At 39.4% G+C, this 21,064-nt stretch overlaps 2 protein-coding genes across 2 annotated transcripts in view; one reads left to right on the plus strand and one right to left on the minus strand.

Moving 5' to 3' along the window:
• The window catches only part of MSH6 (mutS homolog 6), a 26,838-nt gene extending 16,710 nt beyond the window's left edge, over positions 1–10,128 (plus strand). Inside the window, exons 4-10 of the mRNA XM_030828337.1 lie at positions 1,889–4,433; positions 6,660–6,925; positions 8,135–8,252; positions 8,835–8,924; positions 9,392–9,546; positions 9,639–9,838; positions 9,958–10,128. Of these exons, the coding sequence (XP_030684197.1) occupies positions 1,889–4,433; positions 6,660–6,925; positions 8,135–8,252; positions 8,835–8,924; positions 9,392–9,546; positions 9,639–9,838; positions 9,958–10,039 (3,456 nt within the window). The 3' untranslated portion in view covers positions 10,040–10,128. The remainder of the gene's footprint in view (positions 1–1,888; positions 4,434–6,659; positions 6,926–8,134; positions 8,253–8,834; positions 8,925–9,391; positions 9,547–9,638; positions 9,839–9,957) is intronic.
• FBXO11 (F-box protein 11) overlaps positions 10,095–21,064 on the minus strand; it is a 100,708-nt gene continuing 89,738 nt past the window's right edge. The window contains exons 17-23 of the mRNA XM_003262359.3: positions 16,921–16,997; positions 16,357–16,500; positions 13,461–13,571; positions 12,744–12,851; positions 12,304–12,412; positions 11,500–11,598; positions 10,095–11,418 (exon numbers count right to left, since the gene is read on the minus strand). Coding sequence (XP_003262407.1) covers positions 11,289–11,418; positions 11,500–11,598; positions 12,304–12,412; positions 12,744–12,851; positions 13,461–13,571; positions 16,357–16,500; positions 16,921–16,997 — 778 coding nt within the window. The 3' untranslated portion in view covers positions 10,095–11,288. The remainder of the gene's footprint in view (positions 11,419–11,499; positions 11,599–12,303; positions 12,413–12,743; positions 12,852–13,460; positions 13,572–16,356; positions 16,501–16,920; positions 16,998–21,064) is intronic.

Consider the following 21,064-nt stretch of genomic DNA (forward strand, 5'->3'; position numbering starts at 1 on the left):
AATGCCTGTAATCCCAGCACTTTAGGAAGCTGAGGCAGGTGGATGTCTTGAGGACAGGAGTTCAAGACCAGCCTGGCCAACACAGTGAAACCCTGTTTCTATAAAAAATACAAAAATTAGCTGGGCGTGGTGGCACACACCTGTAGTCTCAACTACTTGGGAGGCTGAGGCATGAAAATTGCTCGAACTTGGGAGGCAGAGGGTGTAGTGAGCCAAGATCGCACCACTGCATTCCAGCCAGGGTGACAGAGCAAGAAGACTGTCACCAAAAAAAAAGAAAAGGCTAGGGAAGTGAAAAAAATTGATTAATTTAGAACAAGCTTGTCCAGTCTGTGGCCCAGGATGGCGTTTAAATCAGCCCAACACAAATTCATAAACTTTCTTAAAACATTTTGTGTTTTTTTTTTGTTGTTGTTGTTGTTTAGCTCATCAGCTATCACTAGCATTAGTGTATTTTATGTGTGGCCTAAGACAGTTCTTCCAGTGTGGCCCAGGGAAGCTGAAAGGTCATTATTCTCTGATCTATCAAATTAATGAGCTGCATCCTAAAAGACATTCATCTGTAACTAAGCTCAGTTTCATGTTTTGTTCCTTTTTCAATAGATGAGATAGGGAATGAGCAAGTTAATAAAGTGGGTATTTTAATTTTAAGGTTGAAACTAAGGATCATAACGTTATCAGAGGTCTAGAACTGGATGGCAGCTACAGAGATCATTTAGCCTAATACTGGTTTAACAAATGATCCGGGAGATCCATGATACGTGAATGTGCTAGGCCTGAGATGAGACAGCCAATTGTGGAAGAGGAAACACTAGAACCAGTATAAGTTGCTTATTGGTTTCTTATGCTATTAATGAGCACATTGCCTCCTGGTAGTTATGATATATGGTCACGCCAACAGCTTTGTCATTAAATAGAACTCCCATGGCAGCAATCACTTAATCCTGTAGTTAGAGATGGGGTCTCGCTATGTTGCCAAGCTGGCCTTGAACTCCTGGGCTCAGCGATTCTCTCCACAGGCACCTGCTACTGTGCCCGGTGCAGCACTTTGTGTTTTTGAACACAAAAATTGTCTTCATAGTAAAACAAAAGATGAGGCTTAGAACTGGATCACTTTGCCTGTCTCTTCTTACCTCCTCCCAGTTCAAAATGCTTGCATGTCTTAATAGCTAGCATTCCCTTGATTTTGCACTTGAGCTCAAACTCAAGCCTCAGCACAATCTTTTTTTTAGTTTTAGTCTTTTAGCCAGAGAGTCAACTTACCCCCCATACGCACTCTGCTTCCTTCATAATGCTGCTTTCCCTGGGCAGAGAATCCTTTCCCTTCTTGTATTATGTCACTTTGTGGGGTTGGTGTCTGCCACACTTACAGCAAGTCCAGAGAGTTTTTTTCCACCATGTTTGCAGGAGAACTATTGTCATGGAAAATGACAATTGTTTTAATGTCTGGTGAAACTGAAGTTGATGTTCATTGAGAAGTTTCAATTTCTAGGGGTGGGTTCTTTTTTTGGCATATGAAGTTGCAGCATATTAAGAGAATTTACAGTAGTACAGATGGCTCCACAACTTATGATGGGGTTACATAAACTAAAAATGTGTTTAATACACCTACCCCACCGAATATTGTAGCTTGGGCTTAGCCTAACATCTCAGACGTGCTCAGAACACTTAAATGTTAGCCTAAAGTTGGGCAAGATCATCTAACACAAAGCCTATTTTATAATAAGGAATTGCCTATCTCATGTAATTTATCGAATACTGTACTAAAAATGAAAAACAGTAGCTGCACGGGTACCATTATAAAGTCAAAAAATCCTAAGTCGAACTGTCTATATTATGGTTTTCCAAATTTTGATTTGTTTTTAAATACTCTTTCCTTGCCTGGCAGGTAGGCACAACTTACGTAACAGATAAGACTGAAGAAGATAATGAAATTGAGAGTGAAGAGGAAGTACAGCCTAAGACACAAGGATCTAGGCGAAGTAGCCGCCAAATAAAAAAACGAAGGGTCATATCAGACTCTGAGAGTGACATTGGTGGCTCTGATGTGGAATTTAAGCCAGACACTAAGGAGGAAGGAAGCAGTGATGAAATAAGCAGTGGAGTGGGGGATAGTGAGAGTGAAGGCCTGAACAGCCCTGTCAAAGTGGCTCGAAAGCGGAAGAGAATGGTAACTGGAAATGGCTCTCTTAAAAGGAAAAGCTCTAGGAAGGAAACGCCCTCAGCCACCAAACGAGCAACTAGCATTTCATCAGAAACCAAGAATACTTTGAGAGTTTTCTCTGCCCCTCAAAATTCTGAATCTCAAGCCCACATTAGTGGAGGTGGTGATGACAGTAGTCGCCCTACTGTTTGGTATCATGAAAGTTTAGAATGGCTTAAGGAGGAAAAGAGAAGAGATGAGCACAGGAGGAGGCCTGATCACCCTGATTTTGATGCATCTACACTCTATGTGCCTGAGGATTTCCTCAATTCTTGTACTCCTGGGATGAGGAAGTGGTGGCAGATTAAGTCTCAGAACTTTGATCTTGTCATCTGTTACAAGGTGGGGAAATTTTATGAGCTGTACCACATGGATGCTCTTATTGGAGTCAGTGAATTGGGGCTGGTATTCATGAAAGGCAACTGGGCCCATTCTGGCTTTCCTGAAATTGCATTTGGCCGTTATTCAGATTCCCTGGTGCAGAAGGGCTATAAAGTAGCACGAGTGGAACAGACTGAGACTCCGGAAATGATGGAGGCACGATGTCGAAAGATGGCACATATATCCAAGTATGATAGAGTGGTGAGGAGGGAGATCTGTAGGATCATTACCAAGGGTACACAGACTTACAGTGTGCTGGAAGGTGATCCCTCTGAGAACTACAGTAAGTATCTTCTTAGCCTCAAAGAAAAAGAGGAAGATTCTTCTGGCCATACTCGTGCATATGGTGTGTGCTTTGTTGATACTTCACTGGGAAAGTTTTTCATAGGTCAGTTTTCAGATGATCGCCATTGTTCGAGATTTAGGACTCTAGTGGCACACTATCCCCCAGTACAGGTCTTATTTGAAAAAGGAAATCTCTCAAAGGAAACTAAAACAATTCTAAAGAGTTCATTGTCCTCTTCTCTTCAGGAAGGTCTGATACCCGGCTCCCAGTTTTGGGATGCATCCAAAACTTTGAGAACTCTCCTTGAGGAAGGATATTTTAGGGAAAAGCTAACCGATGACATTGGGGTGATGTTACCCCAGGTGCTTAAAGGTATGACTTCAGAGTCTGATTCCATTGGGTTGACACCAGGAGAGAAAAGTGAATTGGCCCTCTCTGCTCTAGGTGGTTGTGTCTTCTACCTCAAAAAATGCCTTATTGATCAGGAGCTTTTATCAATGGCTAATTTTGAAGAATATATTCCCTTGGATTCTGACACAGTCAGCACTACAAGATCTGGTGCTATCTTCACCAAAGCCTATCAACGAATGGTGCTAGATGCAGTGACATTAAACAACTTGGAGATTTTTCTGAATGGAACAAATGGTTCTACTGAAGGAACCCTACTAGAGAGGGTTGATACTTGCCACACTCCTTTTGGTAAGCGACTCCTAAAGCAATGGCTTTGTGCCCCACTCTGTAACCCTTATGCTATTAATGATCGTCTAGATGCCATAGAAGACCTCATGGTTGTGCCTGACAAAATCTCTGAAGTTGTAGAGCTTCTAAAGAAGCTTCCAGATATTGAGAGACTACTCAGTAAAATTCATAATGTTGGGTCTCCCCTGAAGAGTCAGAACCACCCAGATAGCAGGGCTATAATGTATGAAGAAACTACATACAGCAAAAAGAAGATTATTGATTTTCTTTCTGCTCTGGAAGGATTCAAAGTAATGTGTAAAGTTATAGGGATCATGGAAGAAGTCGTTGATGGTTTTAAGTCTAAAATCCTTAAGCAGGTCATCTCTCTGCAGACAAAAAATCCTGAAGGTCGTTTTCCTGATTTGACTGTAGAATTGAACCGATGGGATACAGCCTTTGACCATGAAAAGGCTCGAAAGACTGGACTTATTACTCCCAAAGCAGGCTTTGATTCTGATTATGACCAAGCTCTTGCTGATATAAGAGAAAATGAACAGAGCCTCCTGGAATACCTAGAGAAACAGCGCAACAGAATTGGCTGCAGGACCATAGTCTATTGGGGGATTGGTAGGAACCGTTACCAGTTGGAAATTCCTGAGAATTTCACCACTCGCAATTTGCCAGAAGAATACGAATTGAAATCTACCAAGAAGGGCTGTAAACGATACTGGACCAAAACTATTGAGAAGAAGTTGGCTAATCTCATAAATGCTGAAGAACGGAGAGATGTATCATTGAAGGACTGCATGCGGCGACTGTTCTATAACTTTGATAAAAATTACAAGGACTGGCAGTCTGCTGTAGAGTGTATCGCAGTGTTGGGTAAGACTTTGAACAAGCTTGTTCCTCAGGCTTTGATAAGTAGTGCTCTGTGCCAGCTGTATATTATCCCTAAACATAAGTAATAAGGTATATATACATATTTGCATCCTGACTAGGCTGCCCACAGCAATTTAAGTTACTTGAAATTCGCTGTTATCTTAGTAGCCCTTTAGCCTTTCTTCAGTTTTTTTTTTTTTTTTTTTTTTTTTTTTTGAGACATGGTCTTGCCCTGTTGCCCAGGCTAGAATATGGTGACACAACCACGGCTACTGCAGCCTCGACCTCCCAGGCTTAAGTGATCTTTTCACCTCAGCCTCCCAAGTAGCTGAGACTACGGATATGCACCACCATGCATGGCTAATATTTAAATGTTTGTAGAGAGATGGGGTCTCACTGTGTTGCCAGGACTGGACTGGTCTTGAACTCCTGGGCTCAAGTGATCCTCCTGTCTCGGCTTCCCAAAGTGCTGAGGTTACAGGCATGACCCATTGCGCCTGGCCCTTTCTTCAGTCTTTAATAATCGAACAAAAGGTTTTTTAGACAGTGTCTTGCTCTGTTACCCAGGACAGACCTCTCGTGTCAGCCTCTTAGGTAGCGAGGATTTACAGGTAAGCACTGGCGTGCCCCGCTTTATTTTTTTGGTGGGGGAAGGGGGAAGGGAGTTGAAGCTTCCCTATGTTGCCCAGGCTGGTCTTGAACTCCTGGCCTCAAGTGATCCTCCAGTCTCTCAAAAGTGCTGCGATTACAGGCATGAGCCATTACTCCCGGCCCAAAAGATTTTTAAATGTGTTATACTTCATGAGACAGGCTTTATTTTAGATCAGATTTTATTTATCAATAAAAAGTTGAGCTTTTTATTATTTGGTGAATACTGTTTCAAGGTGCTTTGTTACACTATCTGTTGATCCATCATTTTAAAATTTCGTTTTATTACAACCTTTGCATTTCAGTGAATCCATCTGCATACAATTTTAAAAGGTCAATCATTCCTTTTTTCTGTAGCCAAATTGTCAGACTCTTTCCTGCAATTGATTTTTCAAAGCCCTGAGTTAGGAATTTACAATTTCACAACCATCTCAACTTCATAAGCAATTTTGTTCTTTAAATGTCATGGCCTACATTACCTGGAACCATTGCTGTTTTATAGTTTAGGTTTATGTTGTATATGTTTTTTTAATTTTTTAGAGACGGGGTCTTGCTGTTCTCAGACTGGAGTACAATGGGATGACTAGCTCATTGCAGCCTCGAACTGCTGGGTTCAAGCAGTTCTTTTGCCTCAGCCTGCCGAATAGCTGGGAATACAGGTGGTCACCATCACACCTGGCTAATTTTTGTATTTTTGGTAGAGACAGGGTTTTTACCATGTTGGTCAGGCTGTTCTTGAATTCCTGTCATCAAAGCGATCCGCCCGCCTTGATCTCCGAAAGAGCTGGGATTACATGCATGAGCCACTGTGCCCAGCCCTGTTTTTTTTTTTTTAAATAACTGTAGTTTACTTGAATTTGTAACACAGTAACACAGAACTATTTTGATCTGAACACAAGTATCTAATGGAACAGAATAATATACTTCCTTTTAGTGTGTTGCATTTGGTTACTGGGTAATTTAAAATCCTTCCTCAGCACAGGTGTTCAAAAACCAGTCTTCAGAGATTGTTTTAATATCAGTGTGCCAACTTTGGCACATTTTGCTAAGAGGCTTAAGTGTAGCATGTCTCTGCTGTTTTTGTTTTGTTTTGTTTTTTTGAGACAATCTCTGTCGCCCAGGCTGGAGTGCATTGGCGCAATCTTGGCTCACTGCAACCTCTGCCTCCCAGGTTCAAGTGATTCTCCTGCCTCAGCCTCCCAAGTAGCTGGGATTACAGGCGTATGCCACGTGTATTAGGCACCGCTAGTTTTTGTATTTTTAGTAGAGATGAGGTTTCACCATGTTGGTCAGGCTGGTCTCGAACTGCTGACCTCGTGATCTGCCCGTCTTGGCCTCCCGAAGTGGTGGGATAAAGGCGTGAGCCACTGTGCCTGGCCTTTGCTCTATCTTTCAGCTTTCCCTTGGCACTTCTCTGGTCCACATGTTAGAGGATAAGTATTTTGAGGGGGGAGATCTTTGGACTGTAATTGAAAGTTATCTCTCTTATAATGAAATGTGTTATAACGAAGACCTGTAAAACACTTAGGCTGATAAAACCCCCAAACGATGAAGCCTCACTTTTACCCTCTCTTTTAACAGATGTCTTACTGTGCCTGGCTAACTATAGTCGAGGGGGTGATGGTCCTATGTGTCGCCCAGTAATTCTGTTGCCAGAAGATACCCCCCCCTTCTTAGAGCTTAAAGGATCACGCCATCCTTGCATTACCAAGACTTTTTTTGGAGATGATTTTATTCCTAATGACATTCTAATAGGCTGTGAGGAAGAGGAGCAGGAAAATGGCAAAGCCTATTGTGTGCTTGTTACTGGACCAAATATGGGGGGCAAGTCTACGCTTATGAGACAGGTAGGTAACTGATTCTTAAAGTCATTTGTGACTTAGGAATAACACACTTAGGTGATCATTTTCCAAACACAGTTACATAAAATTCAGCCAGTGACTTAATAGGAAGCAAAGGGAAATACTCCCTGTGTTATAAAATTGAGAATTATATTTACCTGAAACATTGCTGCTTAATGTTAAGGGGAATATATGTTAAAAAGGGGAAGGAGGTCAGTCATTCAGGTCATGAGGCTCTTTGACTTGAATTCATTTCCTCAGAGGGTAGGTATATTCATAATGAACAAAAATACAAAGGCTGTATGAAAAGATGAAAATGTTACAGGTTTATCCTTAAATTAATTGTACTCATTTGCAGAAACACAAATGAGGTAAGAAAACAAATATAGTTCATGACCTCTAGCAACTGTTGAAAACTGTTCTTTAGGGATGACATGCTGGCCCTTTTTTTGTTGTTGCCAAGGTTGAAGTGCAGTGGCACCATCACAGCTCACTGCAGCCTCGAACTCCCAGGTTCAACCCATCCTCCTGCCTCAGCCTCCCAAGTAGCTGGGAGTACGGATGTGCACCATCGTGCCTAGCTGATTTTTTAAAAAAATTTTTATGGCACTGTATTTATCTTCTCTTTATAACCAGGAGTTGACCAGCCACAGAACTTGTAAAGTTTTTTGTATTTTTAAAAGGTTGTAAGAAATAGTAGTAGTTGGCTGGTCCCCGCTGCTCTCCTGCATTATAGTATACTTTTGTTCACCTAGTTTGCTAGAGAGAGGCAGTATAGTGTGTATAGTGATTTCCAAACTTTTTCGTTAAATCAGAATCACCTGAAAGAATGTGACAACGTGTAAAAAAAAAAAAAAGTGCAGAGATTCCATCCTGAAATGGATTCACTTGATTGGAATTGATTCTAGGCATCTCAGTAGTTTTAAAAAGCTCCTAGGTGATTCTATTCTGGCTAGCATTGAGAATCACTAGGGTAGTGGGTTGGTAAGCAGGCTCTGATGTTTTAAAGGCCAGTGAGGCCCTATGCCTCTTGTCTCTCTTAGCCTCAACTTTCTCCATTTTAGCAAATGGATTTCAGAACAGAACCAACCTGCACGGGATTGTGAAAGTTTTTTTTAGAGTGCCTAGCTCTTACATAAGGGTTCATAAGAAAGACAAAAGTTTATGAAACTGTTACTACCAGTCATAAAAAACCTTTTCCTCCCTCATTCACAGGCTGGCTTATTAGCTGTAATGGCCCAGATGGGTTGTTACGTCCCTGCTGAAGTGTGCAGGCTCACACCAATTGATAGAGTGTTTACTAGACTTGGTGCCTCAGACAGAATAATGTCAGGTGAGTTTTTTGTTTCCCACTTAAGTTCTCATTCATTCATTTAGATGTGATAAAAGATATTTGCTGCTTGTATATGAGCCTTTTAAATCTAGTATTTGATTTTTCTGGTGTTACTTTAAAAACATCACTTTCTAAGAATTGCATAGTCTTTTTTTTTTTTTGAGATGGAGTTTCCCTCTTGTTGCCCAAGCTGGAGTGCAATGGTACAATCTTGGCTCACTGCAACCTCTGCTTCCAGGTTCAAGTGATTCTTCTGCCTCAGCCCCTCCAGCAGCTGGGATTATAGGCGCATGCCATCAAGCCCAGCTAATTTTTTGTATTTTTAGAAAAAGTGGGGTTTCACCATGATAGGCTGGTCTCGAACTCCTGACCTCAGGTGATCTGCTTGCCTCGGCCTCCCAAAGTGCTGGGATTACAGGTGTGAGCCACCGTGCCCGGCCAATAATTGCATAGTCTCTTAATGAGATTTAATCTTTTATGCCAATATGTGTAGCTCATGATAGCTATATAACCTAGAAGATGAATTTATGTAATATGACTTGCAAAATGAGTATTCATTTGTGATTTTTTTTTTTTTTTTAGGTGAAAGTACATTTTTTGTTGAATTAAGTGAAACTGCCAGCATACTCATGCATGCAACAGCACATTCTCTGGTGCTTGTGGATGAATTAGGTAAGACATTAAACTTCTCATTTGAAGGCTATCTTAAAAACATTTGTACACAGAACTATTTTTCTAGATTATCTGAAGTACATCTAAACAATATGAAGGTCTTTAGAGCATGCACTCACCATTGTGGCACAGACCCATAGTTGGAGATAAAAGGTGATATTGTGAAAGGTTTTTGATTACCCATTAATTACTAGGTCTTACACTGTTTAGTTATAATAAAACATTTGTTATAATATGGGGATGAGAACACTAATAGGACAACTCAGGAAGTTTATGACCTTGAGCGATACTGTATTTAAAAGAAACCTCACTCCCCATGTGCTGCTAAGCAGGCTCGTTTAGCTAAACAAGGCCTATTTATAGAATGCTTTTAGATGTGGATGTACTAACCAATGCTATTTTTCTGTCCTAGCATTTTTATTTTAATTCCTTTGAGTTACATCCTTATGCATCTTTTACTTTAACAGGAAGAGGTACTGCGACATTTGATGGGACAGCAATAGCAAATGCAGTTGTTAAAGAACTTGCTGAGACTATAAAATGTCGTACATTATTTTCAACTCACTACCATTCATTAGTAGAAGATTATTCTCAAAATGTTGCTGTGCGCCTAGGACATATGGTATGTGCAAGTTTTTTTTTCCACAAATTTGGTTTTTTGAGAGGGCACTTCTGTTGCTAGCACATGTATTGCTAATATTTTTCTTTCTTAAGGCATGCATGGTAGAAAATGAATGTGAAGACCCCAGCCAGGAGACTATTACCTTCCTCTATAAATTCATTAAGGGAGCTTGTCCTAAAAGCTATGGCTTTAATGCAGCAAGGCTTGCTAATCTCCCAGAGGAAGTTATTCAAAAGGGACATAGAAAAGCAAGAGAATTTGAGAAGATGAATCAGTCACTACGATTATTTCGGTAACTATAATGGAATTATAACTGACCTTAAGTTTCAAAAAAAACAGTAAAAGGGGAAGGGATGATTGATATACTATGAAAAAACAAAAAACTTTTTTTTTTTTTTTTTAAATTTTAAGGGAAGTTTGCCTGGCTAGTGAAAGGTCAACTGTAGATGCTGAAGCTGTCCATAAATTGCTGACTTTGATTAAGGAATTATAGACTACATTGGAAGCTTTGAGTTGACTTCTGACAAAGGTGGTAAATTCAGACAACATTATGATCTAATAAACTTTATTTTTTAAAAATGACCATTTTTCCATTTTCTTTCTAGGAAATTAAACCCTTTTAATTCTTATCTACCTTCTACATAATGGTTATTGAATACTCCACAATATATTAAGTCTAGATGTTATGGTACATGCATACACTTTCAGGCTGTTTTATACCCACTGTCACCAATACACATAAATGGGGGAGGAAAAGCTATGAAACTGTATAGGGCTGTATATATACTTGTCTCAGCTTAATGCAGGAAATTGTTTTAATTTCCAGCAGTTTTGTCTAAACTGTTCAAAAAAAAACTATGAACAGAGTTCAAATACAGGACTGTTTTGAAGAGACTTTCTAAAGTGTACTTTAAAACATAGTAGTTTTTTACCTTTCACAAAACTGAGTTACAAGAATACTTTTGTTTTACAGTGCATCCCTTCCTAGGAAGTCTCATTAAAACACTCACTTTTTCTAGGGGTGATTTTGAATGCTGCACAGGGAAGGGAAGGAAATAATAGTCTTAACTTTTCTTAAAGGATACCAGAAACATTGCTGGATATAATTTAAGATTAGTGTTTTCTCTTTCATAGAAAGAACGTACATACTGGGACATGAGTACAGTTACAGCAAGTCTAGGTGTGCTAACAAAACAGGGCACATTCAAGTACAATAAGATTTTGCTTGAAATTAAAAACAAACTACATGAGATTAAAGCATTAAAATCATATTTCTCAATCTGAATACATGTTAAAAAAAAAAAAAAAAAAGGAACGCAGAAGTGCTAGCTCACATTTTTACCATATTACAAAAGCAATTGGTACCCATGTCCATAAAAGCAGCAACAAAGCTGCTTGTCTATTGAAGATTACTACTGCAAATTGGACTGCATTCAATGCTAGTTGTAAAAACACCAGCTTTTCAGAAGTTGGTATCTGTACAAAATTGCAGCTTATTTTCTTCACTTCTGTCCCTTCAAGTCTTTACACAGTAATGCTAAAACACCCAGCTTTGAGATCCTGAGTCAATATATTGCCACTTTCTTTTTGGTAGCTTGAGCTTCATAGTGTCAACTGACCTTGTGTATCCATTTTAATACAGTCTCTTCCTGTAGCATGGGCAAATATTTTAAATCTTCTTCCAAAAAAATGTTTTAAGTTATGATGTTACAATGGCAGGACTTTTTCTTTAGGGAAGGAATTCAGTTGTGCTGCAATGTATTAGATTCTATGGGTGGAGCAGAGTCATATAGTGTATCTGTATCATGTGTAGGCTCACCAGCTAATGTACAAGGATTAGACAGTGTTCCAGCACCACAGTCACAGAAAAACCTAAAGCAAAATGAAACCCAAATATTAGAAAAGTGAGGGGGAAAGTAATTGGGTAATATATCAAGCAAGTGTGCTACATACCTATCATGTCTAATAAACTCTACATCATGTCCCTGATGGCACTTCTTAATGCAGTTCACACATATGGCATTTCGATCTGTGGTGTTACAAGTATGACATCTAAAAAGCAAAAGCTTAAATTACTTTTCTCAAACATGTCATTAATGCAAAACATTCCATTCTGTTTATATATTACCCTATGACCTTTGGCTTTAAGAGGACCAAAACAAAATGCTTTGTGGCTCCAGCCCAGATTAATTCTGAAAAGGAACTTTAATGGAGTAAGTGATTTTCCTGTCGTCTGTGTCTTCTGAGGGAACAGGAATGATTTGTAAGTTGTATAAAGGCAGTTCTTTCCACTTTAAAAGCCTCGCAAATCTTTCTGGGCTGAATCAATTGGGAGGAGTGAAGAGTCAAAACTGTCACGGTGATTGGGATATATCAAACACTTAACCCCAACATCTTTACCTTGAAATTTCTAGGAAAACAATACATTACACAACATGAGTTACATGACGTCAGTTACTGTAGTATTAGGTTTTTCCATAGTTATGCTCTTTGTTTTGTTTTGTAGAGACAGGGTCTCCCTATGTTGCCCAGGCTGGTTTAGAACTCCTGGGCTCAAATGATCCTCCCACTTCAGCCTCTCAAAGTGCTAGGATTACAGGCATAAGCCACCACGACTACCCACAGTTATAAAATTGATTAAAAATTTTTCAGTTAGTTATAGTCTCAACACTGGCAAGTAGCCAAAAATGCTAGGCATTAATTTAAAAAGGAAATCAGTCTTCCTCTTTTCAGAACTCAAATATATTTCTAAGTTACCTGTAGAAATCATGCATGGGATAGCTGGTATAACTTGAAATTTTATATAAACATTGGCCTCTACTAACAGCCTTTTCTATGGCATCTTGATTGTTCATTATTTTGTTATCTGCAATAAAAAAGAATAAGTAAAAATCCAGAGGACTGTTAATATTTTAAAAATTAAAGATTATAGGATTATTCTAACAGAAGAGCCACTATTTTTAAGAGCTTTAAATGAAGCTAACCAATGAAGTAATTGTAAGAAATCAGCTAAGAATAGAATTTTCCTTGTATAAGATACTCCAACCATTTAAAACCAAAGCTTTGTTTCTTTCAAAATCTATCTTAAACTGTTGCCAACTTGGAGAGTGACATAAGGAATCAAGCTATAAAACGGCATCTGATTATCTTTCATAGCATATTGCATATATTTATAGGTATAACAGATTCCAACATACCTTTCATTGTCACATTAACACCAGATGCTAAAAATAAGCCTCCAAACCGGTTGTTAAAAATCTGATTGCCTTCTAGTGTTGCAGTTGCGTGATTTGTAATTTCAATACCTGAAGTAAAATTTACAAAGTAGATACATCACTTTATACTGCTTCTTAAAAACCTGAAATTAGCAAGCAAATGTAAACTGCTTCTTTTATAAAAGTACATTAACCCTCTTAATGTCTACTAAATAAAATGCAGATACTTATTTCAACCACTAACAGTAACATTCACTTATCAATGATTATGGTCAAAACCGCAATTAACTTTCTCACCAACCTAACTGTCTTAAAGTTTAAATACATGATACTTGGATTTCATTTGCATCCATTCTAACATCTGTGTTTCTGTTGCAGATTTAAATTGGTAAATTCATCTGAGGAATTCAATCTATCTGTATTCCTAGTGGTAATACAAGCCTGCATTTATTCTATCCCAATAAATGTTTCATAATCACGACTAAGCAATAAGAGCAATATTTCTTAGAAGTCTGGCTTAGAGTAGAAGAATCCAGAACTTGATTAGGTGCTCTTGTAAGTGAATGAATAAACAGGCATTCAGCCACTTCAGCACACTTTGCACATTTTAGTTAATAAGCAAAACAGAATGAATATACTCCACATCAAATACTTTGCAGAACTATATATAAGCCACAGGTAAGAAAAGAAAATACAAACCTGCAGCAAATCCATCAAATATTCTGTTTTTCCTTAAGATTGGATGACTATTAGTGCTGATGAGAACACCTGCTTGAGCATTCCTGAAAATATCATTTTCTTCAAGGAGACCTATAATAAAATATTTCCTTAGATTAAGGCTAATGCATATAACAGACTCTACTAACCTTTTTGGTGGTATTTAGGTTTGCTTTTAGTTTCTTATTTAACTGCATGGTAAAATTCCCAGGACTATTTTTTCAGCCAAAACCAAAGTTTATTAGTAATTCAGAGGTATTAAGGATCTAACAAAATTGCTAAAATGACAGGTAATAGCATTCTAACCAATATTCTGCCATCTCCATGACAGCAGGGACCATGTCTAAGTTTACTCACCACTTCATCTTCAGAGCCAGGTTCATAGTTGATTCTCAATGAGTATTGCTGAATTAAAGTTAATTCCTTTGAAATATTTCTAGAACCTTTGTATTCTCTTATTTTTAGTTCAGGCAAGCAAGCCCTTATTTCTGGGCCTTTATTACTATAATCATTTCCTGATGAGTTTCCTTTATTCCAGTTTCATCTGCTGCATAGTTTCCAATCAGTTCACTGCAACTCTTATCATGCCTCTTTCTCTAACAAACTACTTTCAGAATAAAGTTTGATACCACCTTGCCTTTCAAAATATCCCTCCAACCTACTTGTTTGTCTTAATGTGAGACATGGTTTTATTTCTGTAGACATTTAACCCCTCTGGTATTTCACATTATTGACCTAAACTTTCATCTGGATGAGTGGGAAAAATCTGACTCAGGGACTTCTTGGGGTCCTCCTTCTGTTCACTCTCTGGGTATTAATATTTCTGGGTTCTGTCCCTCATTTCCCTCTGCATACTCTTTGGGTGATCTTACATTTTGCAACTATTACATACACGCTGTTGCTTTTTTATTTTTGAGACAGTCTCACTCTGCCACCCAGGCTGGAGTGCAATGGTGCGATCTTGGCTCACTGCAACCCCTGCCTCCGGGTTCAAGCAATTCTGCTTCAGCCTCCCAAGTAGCTGGGATTACAAGCACCTGCCACCACACCTGGCTAATTTTTTTTTTTTTTTTTTTGTATTTTTAGGTTTCACCATGTTGGCCAGGCTGGTTTCAAAACTCCTGACCTCAAATGATCCACCCACCTGGGCCTCCCCAAAGTGCTGGGGTTACAGGCATGAGCCACTGCACCCGGCCACTGTTGCTAATTCTTAAATCTATTCCTTTAGCTTAGTATAATTAATCACATTCTGGTCATAACCAATTTGGATATTCCAGAAGACAACCTTGGATTCAATGTTTAAAAACTGACCTTACTAATGTTTTCCAGAAACCATTTCCTATATAACTTACCTCAGTGAAAGGTAGTCACCCAAATCAGAATCCTGATCATCCATATTTCACTTTTCTTTCAACCCCCATATTAAATCAATGACCCAGTCCTGTTGGTTCCACCCTTTTTATAGATACAGTCTTGCTATATTGCCTAGGCTGGTCTCTAACTCCAGACTCAAGTGATACTCCTGCCTTAGCCTCCGGAGCAGCTGGAAGTACAGGTGTGAGCCACTGCCCAGCTGGTTCTGTCCTTTTAAGTATCATTAACATGTCCCACCACCCCCAACCTTTTCACACCCTTATGCTATCATTTTAGTTTAGGCTCTCATTATTTATTGCCTGAGTTATTCCAAGTCCCTGTCTCTAATCTTGATTATTTCCACTACAACCTCAAGTGCTATTGCTAAGATGGAGTCCAAACTCCTTATTGCATATAGAAAACCTCACGATTTGGGCCTTGCCCCTTCCATAGCCTCAACTTTCTGTACCTCTTCCCTTTCAGTTTCCTCTAGACGCACTCCATCACACTACACATTTTATGGATGTAGTGCTGTTTTGATTTAGCGTATCTCTAGCATCTGTATCATAGTGGTTGGTACAGAGGTGTTAAATCAGTATTTAAAGAATAAAAGTGAAATAACATCTGGAATGGTCTGTTTGCCTCTCCCAAACCCATTTGCCAGTAAATATCTACTCATTTTTCAAAACACAGCTCAAAAGTGATTTGACTTGCATGAACCATTTCTCACCACCTTGCAAATAAACCATTCTGTATTGTGTGTCTTCACTATATTTTGTAAAAACTATCTGAGATATGTCACTTTACTGAATTACTAGATTATAAGCTCCTGGAGAGTCTGTCAATGGAATCATCACTGCTTGGCTGTAGTATTAAATTTTGTTCATTAAATCTTGGTATGTTAGAGTAATAACTAGCTATTCTATGTAAGATAAGTACAAATATTGGGTTATTGACATTTCAGGAACAGTGATTTGCATTTGGCAGCTCTGTGAATCTCTGTATACATGCATCTGTAAGGGGCAGGCACTATGGAACTTTTGCCTCAATGCAAAGTGAGTTGACCTTTATGAATACCAAACCAGGCACATTTTGGCTTCATTAATTCCACTCTCCAACAAACACAGTTGAAAACAGTTACAAAAGCAATACCCGTTTACTAAAGACATTTTCAAATATTTACAGGTCAATTAATTTCTCACACCTATTTCTATAACTTGACTTTGAAGTTTATTATAATCATATTACTATTCTGAATTTTAAAAGGTCCAGAGAATGTAAACAAATTCTATCTTAAAAAGGCTTACTGACAACTGCAGACTCAAAGTGGCTACAAAAGGAAAAGTATTGTAAACATTTGTCTCTTAACTCTAGGCACTAATCTCCTAAACCAGCTCAACTTGATAAGGAAAAAGACTTGAGATTCACTCATTTATAACTTAGTTAGCAATGTCATTGATCATTAAAGATATGGAAGAATAATGGAAAACTGGATTTTTCACTAATGCAAAATTAACAACAATACCTCGACCCCCATTAAATATACAGATGCCACCATCTCTTCCATCATGGATTTTATTTCTTCTTAGTGTAGGATTACTATCTGTCTTAATCCAGACTCCAGCCATTGCATTGTCAAATATTTCATTGTCTTCTATACAGCCTAGACCTATAAATGCAAAAATGTAGGTTATCTAGAAGGTATATTTCTTTTTAATTTTTTTTTTTTTTTTTTTTTTTTTTCTTTTTTGAGACAGTCTTGCTCTGTTGCCAGGCTGGAGTGCAGTGGTGCGATCTCAGCTCACTGCAACCTCCGCCTCCCGGGTTCAAGTGATTCTCCTGCCTCAGCCTCCCAAGTAGCCGGGAATACAGGCGTGTGCCACCACATCCAACTAATTTTTGTAATATTTAGTAGAGACAGGGTTTCACCATGTTGGCCAGGCTGGTCTTAAACTCCTGATCTCGGGTGATCCACCCATCTCGGCCTCCCAAAGTGCTGGGATTACAGGCATGAGCCACTGTGCCTGGCCTAGAAGGTGTATTTCTAAAGTTTATTAACACAGAGAAAAAGATGACAGATTAAACCTACCAGAATTATAAACTAGAATTCCACCATTCTGTCCTCCCCAGATTTTGTTGCGTCTAATTTTGGGGTTGCTTCCAGTCCTGTAAATAGAATAGAAAATAATACCATTTCAATAGCTTCTACTCCCATATCTTCATGTTACGTGAGGTAAACAGTGGAGAAATCCACATAAGTCACGTAGTAAGAATTAACTAGACAATGGAGTCCAAGATGCCCTGAGAAGAAAGTGGTTTAATTTTGCTTAATCCTGTATTTCCCACAGAACATACTTTACTACAGATTATTATTGTAGAGTTTCCTAACATGTAAACTATATGGGGTTATATTAAGTGACTTATATATTCCCCTCATATGTAAAATGAAGAAATGAATTACAGGCATACCTTGGAGATAACTGCAGGTTCTGTTCCAGACCACCACAATAAAGCGAGTATTGCAATAAAGAGAGTCGCGTGAATTTTTTGGTTTCTCAGTGTCTTTACATTATACTGTAGTCTATTAAGTATGCAATAGCATTACATAAAAAAAGCACATACCCTAACTTAAAAATACTTCATTGCTAAAAATGCTAATAACAATCTAAGTCTTCAGGGAGTTGTTTTTTTTTTGTTGTTTTTTGTTTTTGTTTTTTTTTAAGAGATGGGGTCTTGCTCTGTCACCCAGGCTGGAGTTGCAGTGGCATGATCATAGCTCACTGCAGCCTGGAACTCTTGGGCTCAAGCAATCCTCCTGCCTAAGCCTCTCGAGTAGCTGGGACTACAGGTGCACACCACCATGCCCAGTTAATTTTTGTATTTTTTGTAGAGATGGAGTTATGCCATGTTGCCCAGGCTGTTCTCAAACTCCTGGGCTCAAGTGATCCACCTGTCTCAGTCTCCCAAAGTGCTGGGATTACAGGCATGATCTACTGCGCCTGACCAACTGGCAGTCTCTTAAAATAAGACAATTAGGTTTGCCACATAGATTGACTCTTCCTTTCACGGAAGATTTCTCTGTAGCATGCAATGTTGTTATAGCATTTTGCTCACAGTAGAATTTCTTTCCAAACTGTTGTCAATCCTTGCCAACCCTGCTACTACTTTATTAACGGCTTATGCAATATTCTAAATCCTTTGTTGTCATTTCAACCATGTTCACAGCATCTTCAACAGGAACAGACTCCAAGAAAAACCACTCTTTGCTCATCCACAAGAAGCAATTCCTCATCGCCCAAGTTTTATCATGAGGTTGCAGCAACTCAGTCACATCTTCAGGTTCCATTTTCTAATTCTACTTCTCTTGTAATTTCTACCACGTCTGGAATTAGTTCCTCCACCAAAGTCTTATACCCCTGAAGTCATCCATGAGGGTTGGAAGCAACTTCTTCCAAACTCCTGTTAATTTTTTTATCCTGGCCATAAAAACATTTATTTTTGTATGTAGGTTTGATGAATGAACAGCCATGCAGAAATGTGATTAGACACAAAGGATTTGGCCTAACGGTGATGGACAGAGTTGGGAAACCCAGCAAAGCCTCTCTCTACAATTCCCCTTCCCCTGGGTACCCCCCTCGGGAATGAGGATCTTCCGGGAATGAGGATCTTCCAGGGACAAGGGAGAGAGTGACCTTGCTAGGTTTTATGGCTGGGTTTGAGAGAAAGGAATTCTAGTTTCTAAGACCTGCTTTGAGGAAAAGGAATTCTGGTTTCTGGGACTCAATTTGGGGGAGAAAAGAGGGCAGGAACCAGGAGGGAAGGACAAAGACCTGACTTCTGAGGCCTTCCAGTCTCCTCTGGGTCAGAGTAGTCCACATGCCAAGGTGCCACACTTCGGGGTTTAATGAGCCCTGACAGCAGGTCCTTGCAGATTTCACAGGTAACTTGTGATCCAAGTAACTGGCTTTCAGTCTCCCAATTTCAGAGGACTTTAGCAAAGCCTGGTTGAAATTGGCCAAGTGTTAGAAGAACCTCTTCAAAGCTGAAATTCATTGAGTTCTTCAGCTGAGGGCGTAAGAATCCCAGATGTAAGGTTAGCAAGAGTTAGAAGTTTCGGAGTCTTCCCTGCATGCCCCAGCTCTTGAGCATCAACAGGCCAGAAGCTCACAATATCTGATCCTCCTGTGGCTCAGCAGGGATGTGTTTTAGAGCAGCATGTTCAGAATGAAACTGGCGCACGTAGTCAAGCCTTGAGGGCCTTTTGAAGTCATGCGTGGCCCAGACTGGCCTCATGGGAACACAGGTGCTCCAGCACTCGTAATGTGTTCAGGACTAGGTAGGGGGGAAACTTCAGCCCTGAAAACATCCCCCTGCTGTCTAGACCAGCCTGCCCCATGGCCAAGGGTGGTGAGAACTCTGGCCACCCCTTGGGTTGCACCTCTGCCAGTACTAGAATTTTGCCCTTCGTGGGCAGAAAAGCTCAACATTTGGCTCAGGGCATAACTGTAATTTTTTTTTTTTTTTTTTTTTTTTGAGACAGGGTCTCAGTCATCCAGGCTGGAGCACAGTCGTATGATCATAGCTCACTGCAGCCTCAACTTCCTGGGCTCAAGTGATCCTCCCACCTCAGCCTTTCGGGTAGCTGGGACCACAGGTGCATGCCACCATGCCTAGCTAATTTTTTCTATTTTTTACAGAGACAGGGTTTTGCTATGTTGCCCAAGCTGATCTTGAACTCCTGGCCTCAGGAGATCCTTCCACCTCAGCCTCCCAAAATGCTTGGATTACAGCACTTTTTCAGATCTCCTCCCAGGAATCATGAATGTTCTTAATGAAATCTGGAATGGTGAATCCTTTCCAAAGTTTTTCAATTTACTTTGCCCAGATCCATCAGACGAATCACTATCTATCAATGACAACTATTGCTTTCTAAAAAGTATTTCTTACATACAAAAATTTAAAAATTGAAATTACTCCTTGATCCATGGACTGTGGGATGGATGCTGTATTAGCAGGCATGAAAACAACATTAATCTCCTTGTACATCTGCATCAGAATTCTTGGGTTACTGGGTGCATTGTCAATGAGCAGTAATATTTTGAAATATTTTTTCTGAGCACTAGGTCTCAATAGTGGACTTAATATATTCAGTAAACTGTACTGTAAATTCATGTGCTATCATCCATGATTTGTTGTTCCCTTTATAGCGCACAGGCAGAGTAGATTTAGAATAATTCTTAAGGGCCCTAGGGTTTTCAGAATGGTAAATGAGCACTGCCTGCAACTTAAAGTCATCAGCTGAACTAACCCTTAACAAGAGATCAGCTTGCCCTTTGAAGTCAGGCATTGACTTCTCCCCTCTAGCTATGAACGTCCTGGATGCATCTTCTTCCAATATAAAGCTATTGAGTCTACACTGAAACCTGTTTAGTGTAGCCACCTTCAATAATGATCTTAGCTGTATCTTCTGGGATTACTTTCTGTAGCTTCTATCTCAGCATTTGCTGCTTCACCTTGCACTTAGCTTTTTTTCTTAAACCTCATGAATCAACCTTTGCTAGCTTCAAACTTTTCTTGTGCAGCTTCTTCACCTCTTTCAGCCTTCATAGAACTGAAGAGAGTTGGGTCCTTGCTCTGGATTAGGAATTGGCTTAAAGGAATGCTGTGGCTGGTTTGTTCTTCTATCCACATCACTAAAATATTCTCCATATTAGCATAAGTCCATTTTTTGGTTACTATTTTATTTTGCTTTGAACCCTGAGAAACTAAGCAATAAGGTTGTTTTGCTTTGCTTTCTTATCATTCATGTGTTTACTGGAATAGCATTTTTAATTTCTTTCTAGGACTTTTCCTTTGCATTCACAACAAGAGGCCTAGCTTTTGGCCTATTCAGCCTTTTGACATACTTTCCTCACTAACCTTAATCATTTCTAGCTTTTGATTTAAAGTGAGAGATATGCAACTCTTCCTTTCACTTCAACACTTAGAGAGGCCATTTGAGGATTACTAATTGGCCTAATTTCAATACTGTTGTGTCTCAGGCAATAGGGAAGCCTGAGGAGAGGGACAGAGATGGGAATGGCTGCTTGGTGGAACAGTCAGAACACACACGACATTTACAGATGAAGCTTGTTGTCTTGGGCGCAGTTAATGGTGTTCCAAAACAATTACAATAGTAACATCAAAGATCACTGATCAGGGTGGGTGTGGTGGCTCACGCCTGTGATCCCAGC

Source organism: Nomascus leucogenys, chromosome 14, assembly GCF_006542625.1.
Source record: "Nomascus leucogenys isolate Asia chromosome 14, Asia_NLE_v1, whole genome shotgun sequence".
NCBI lineage: Eukaryota > Metazoa > Chordata > Mammalia > Primates > Hylobatidae > Nomascus > Nomascus leucogenys.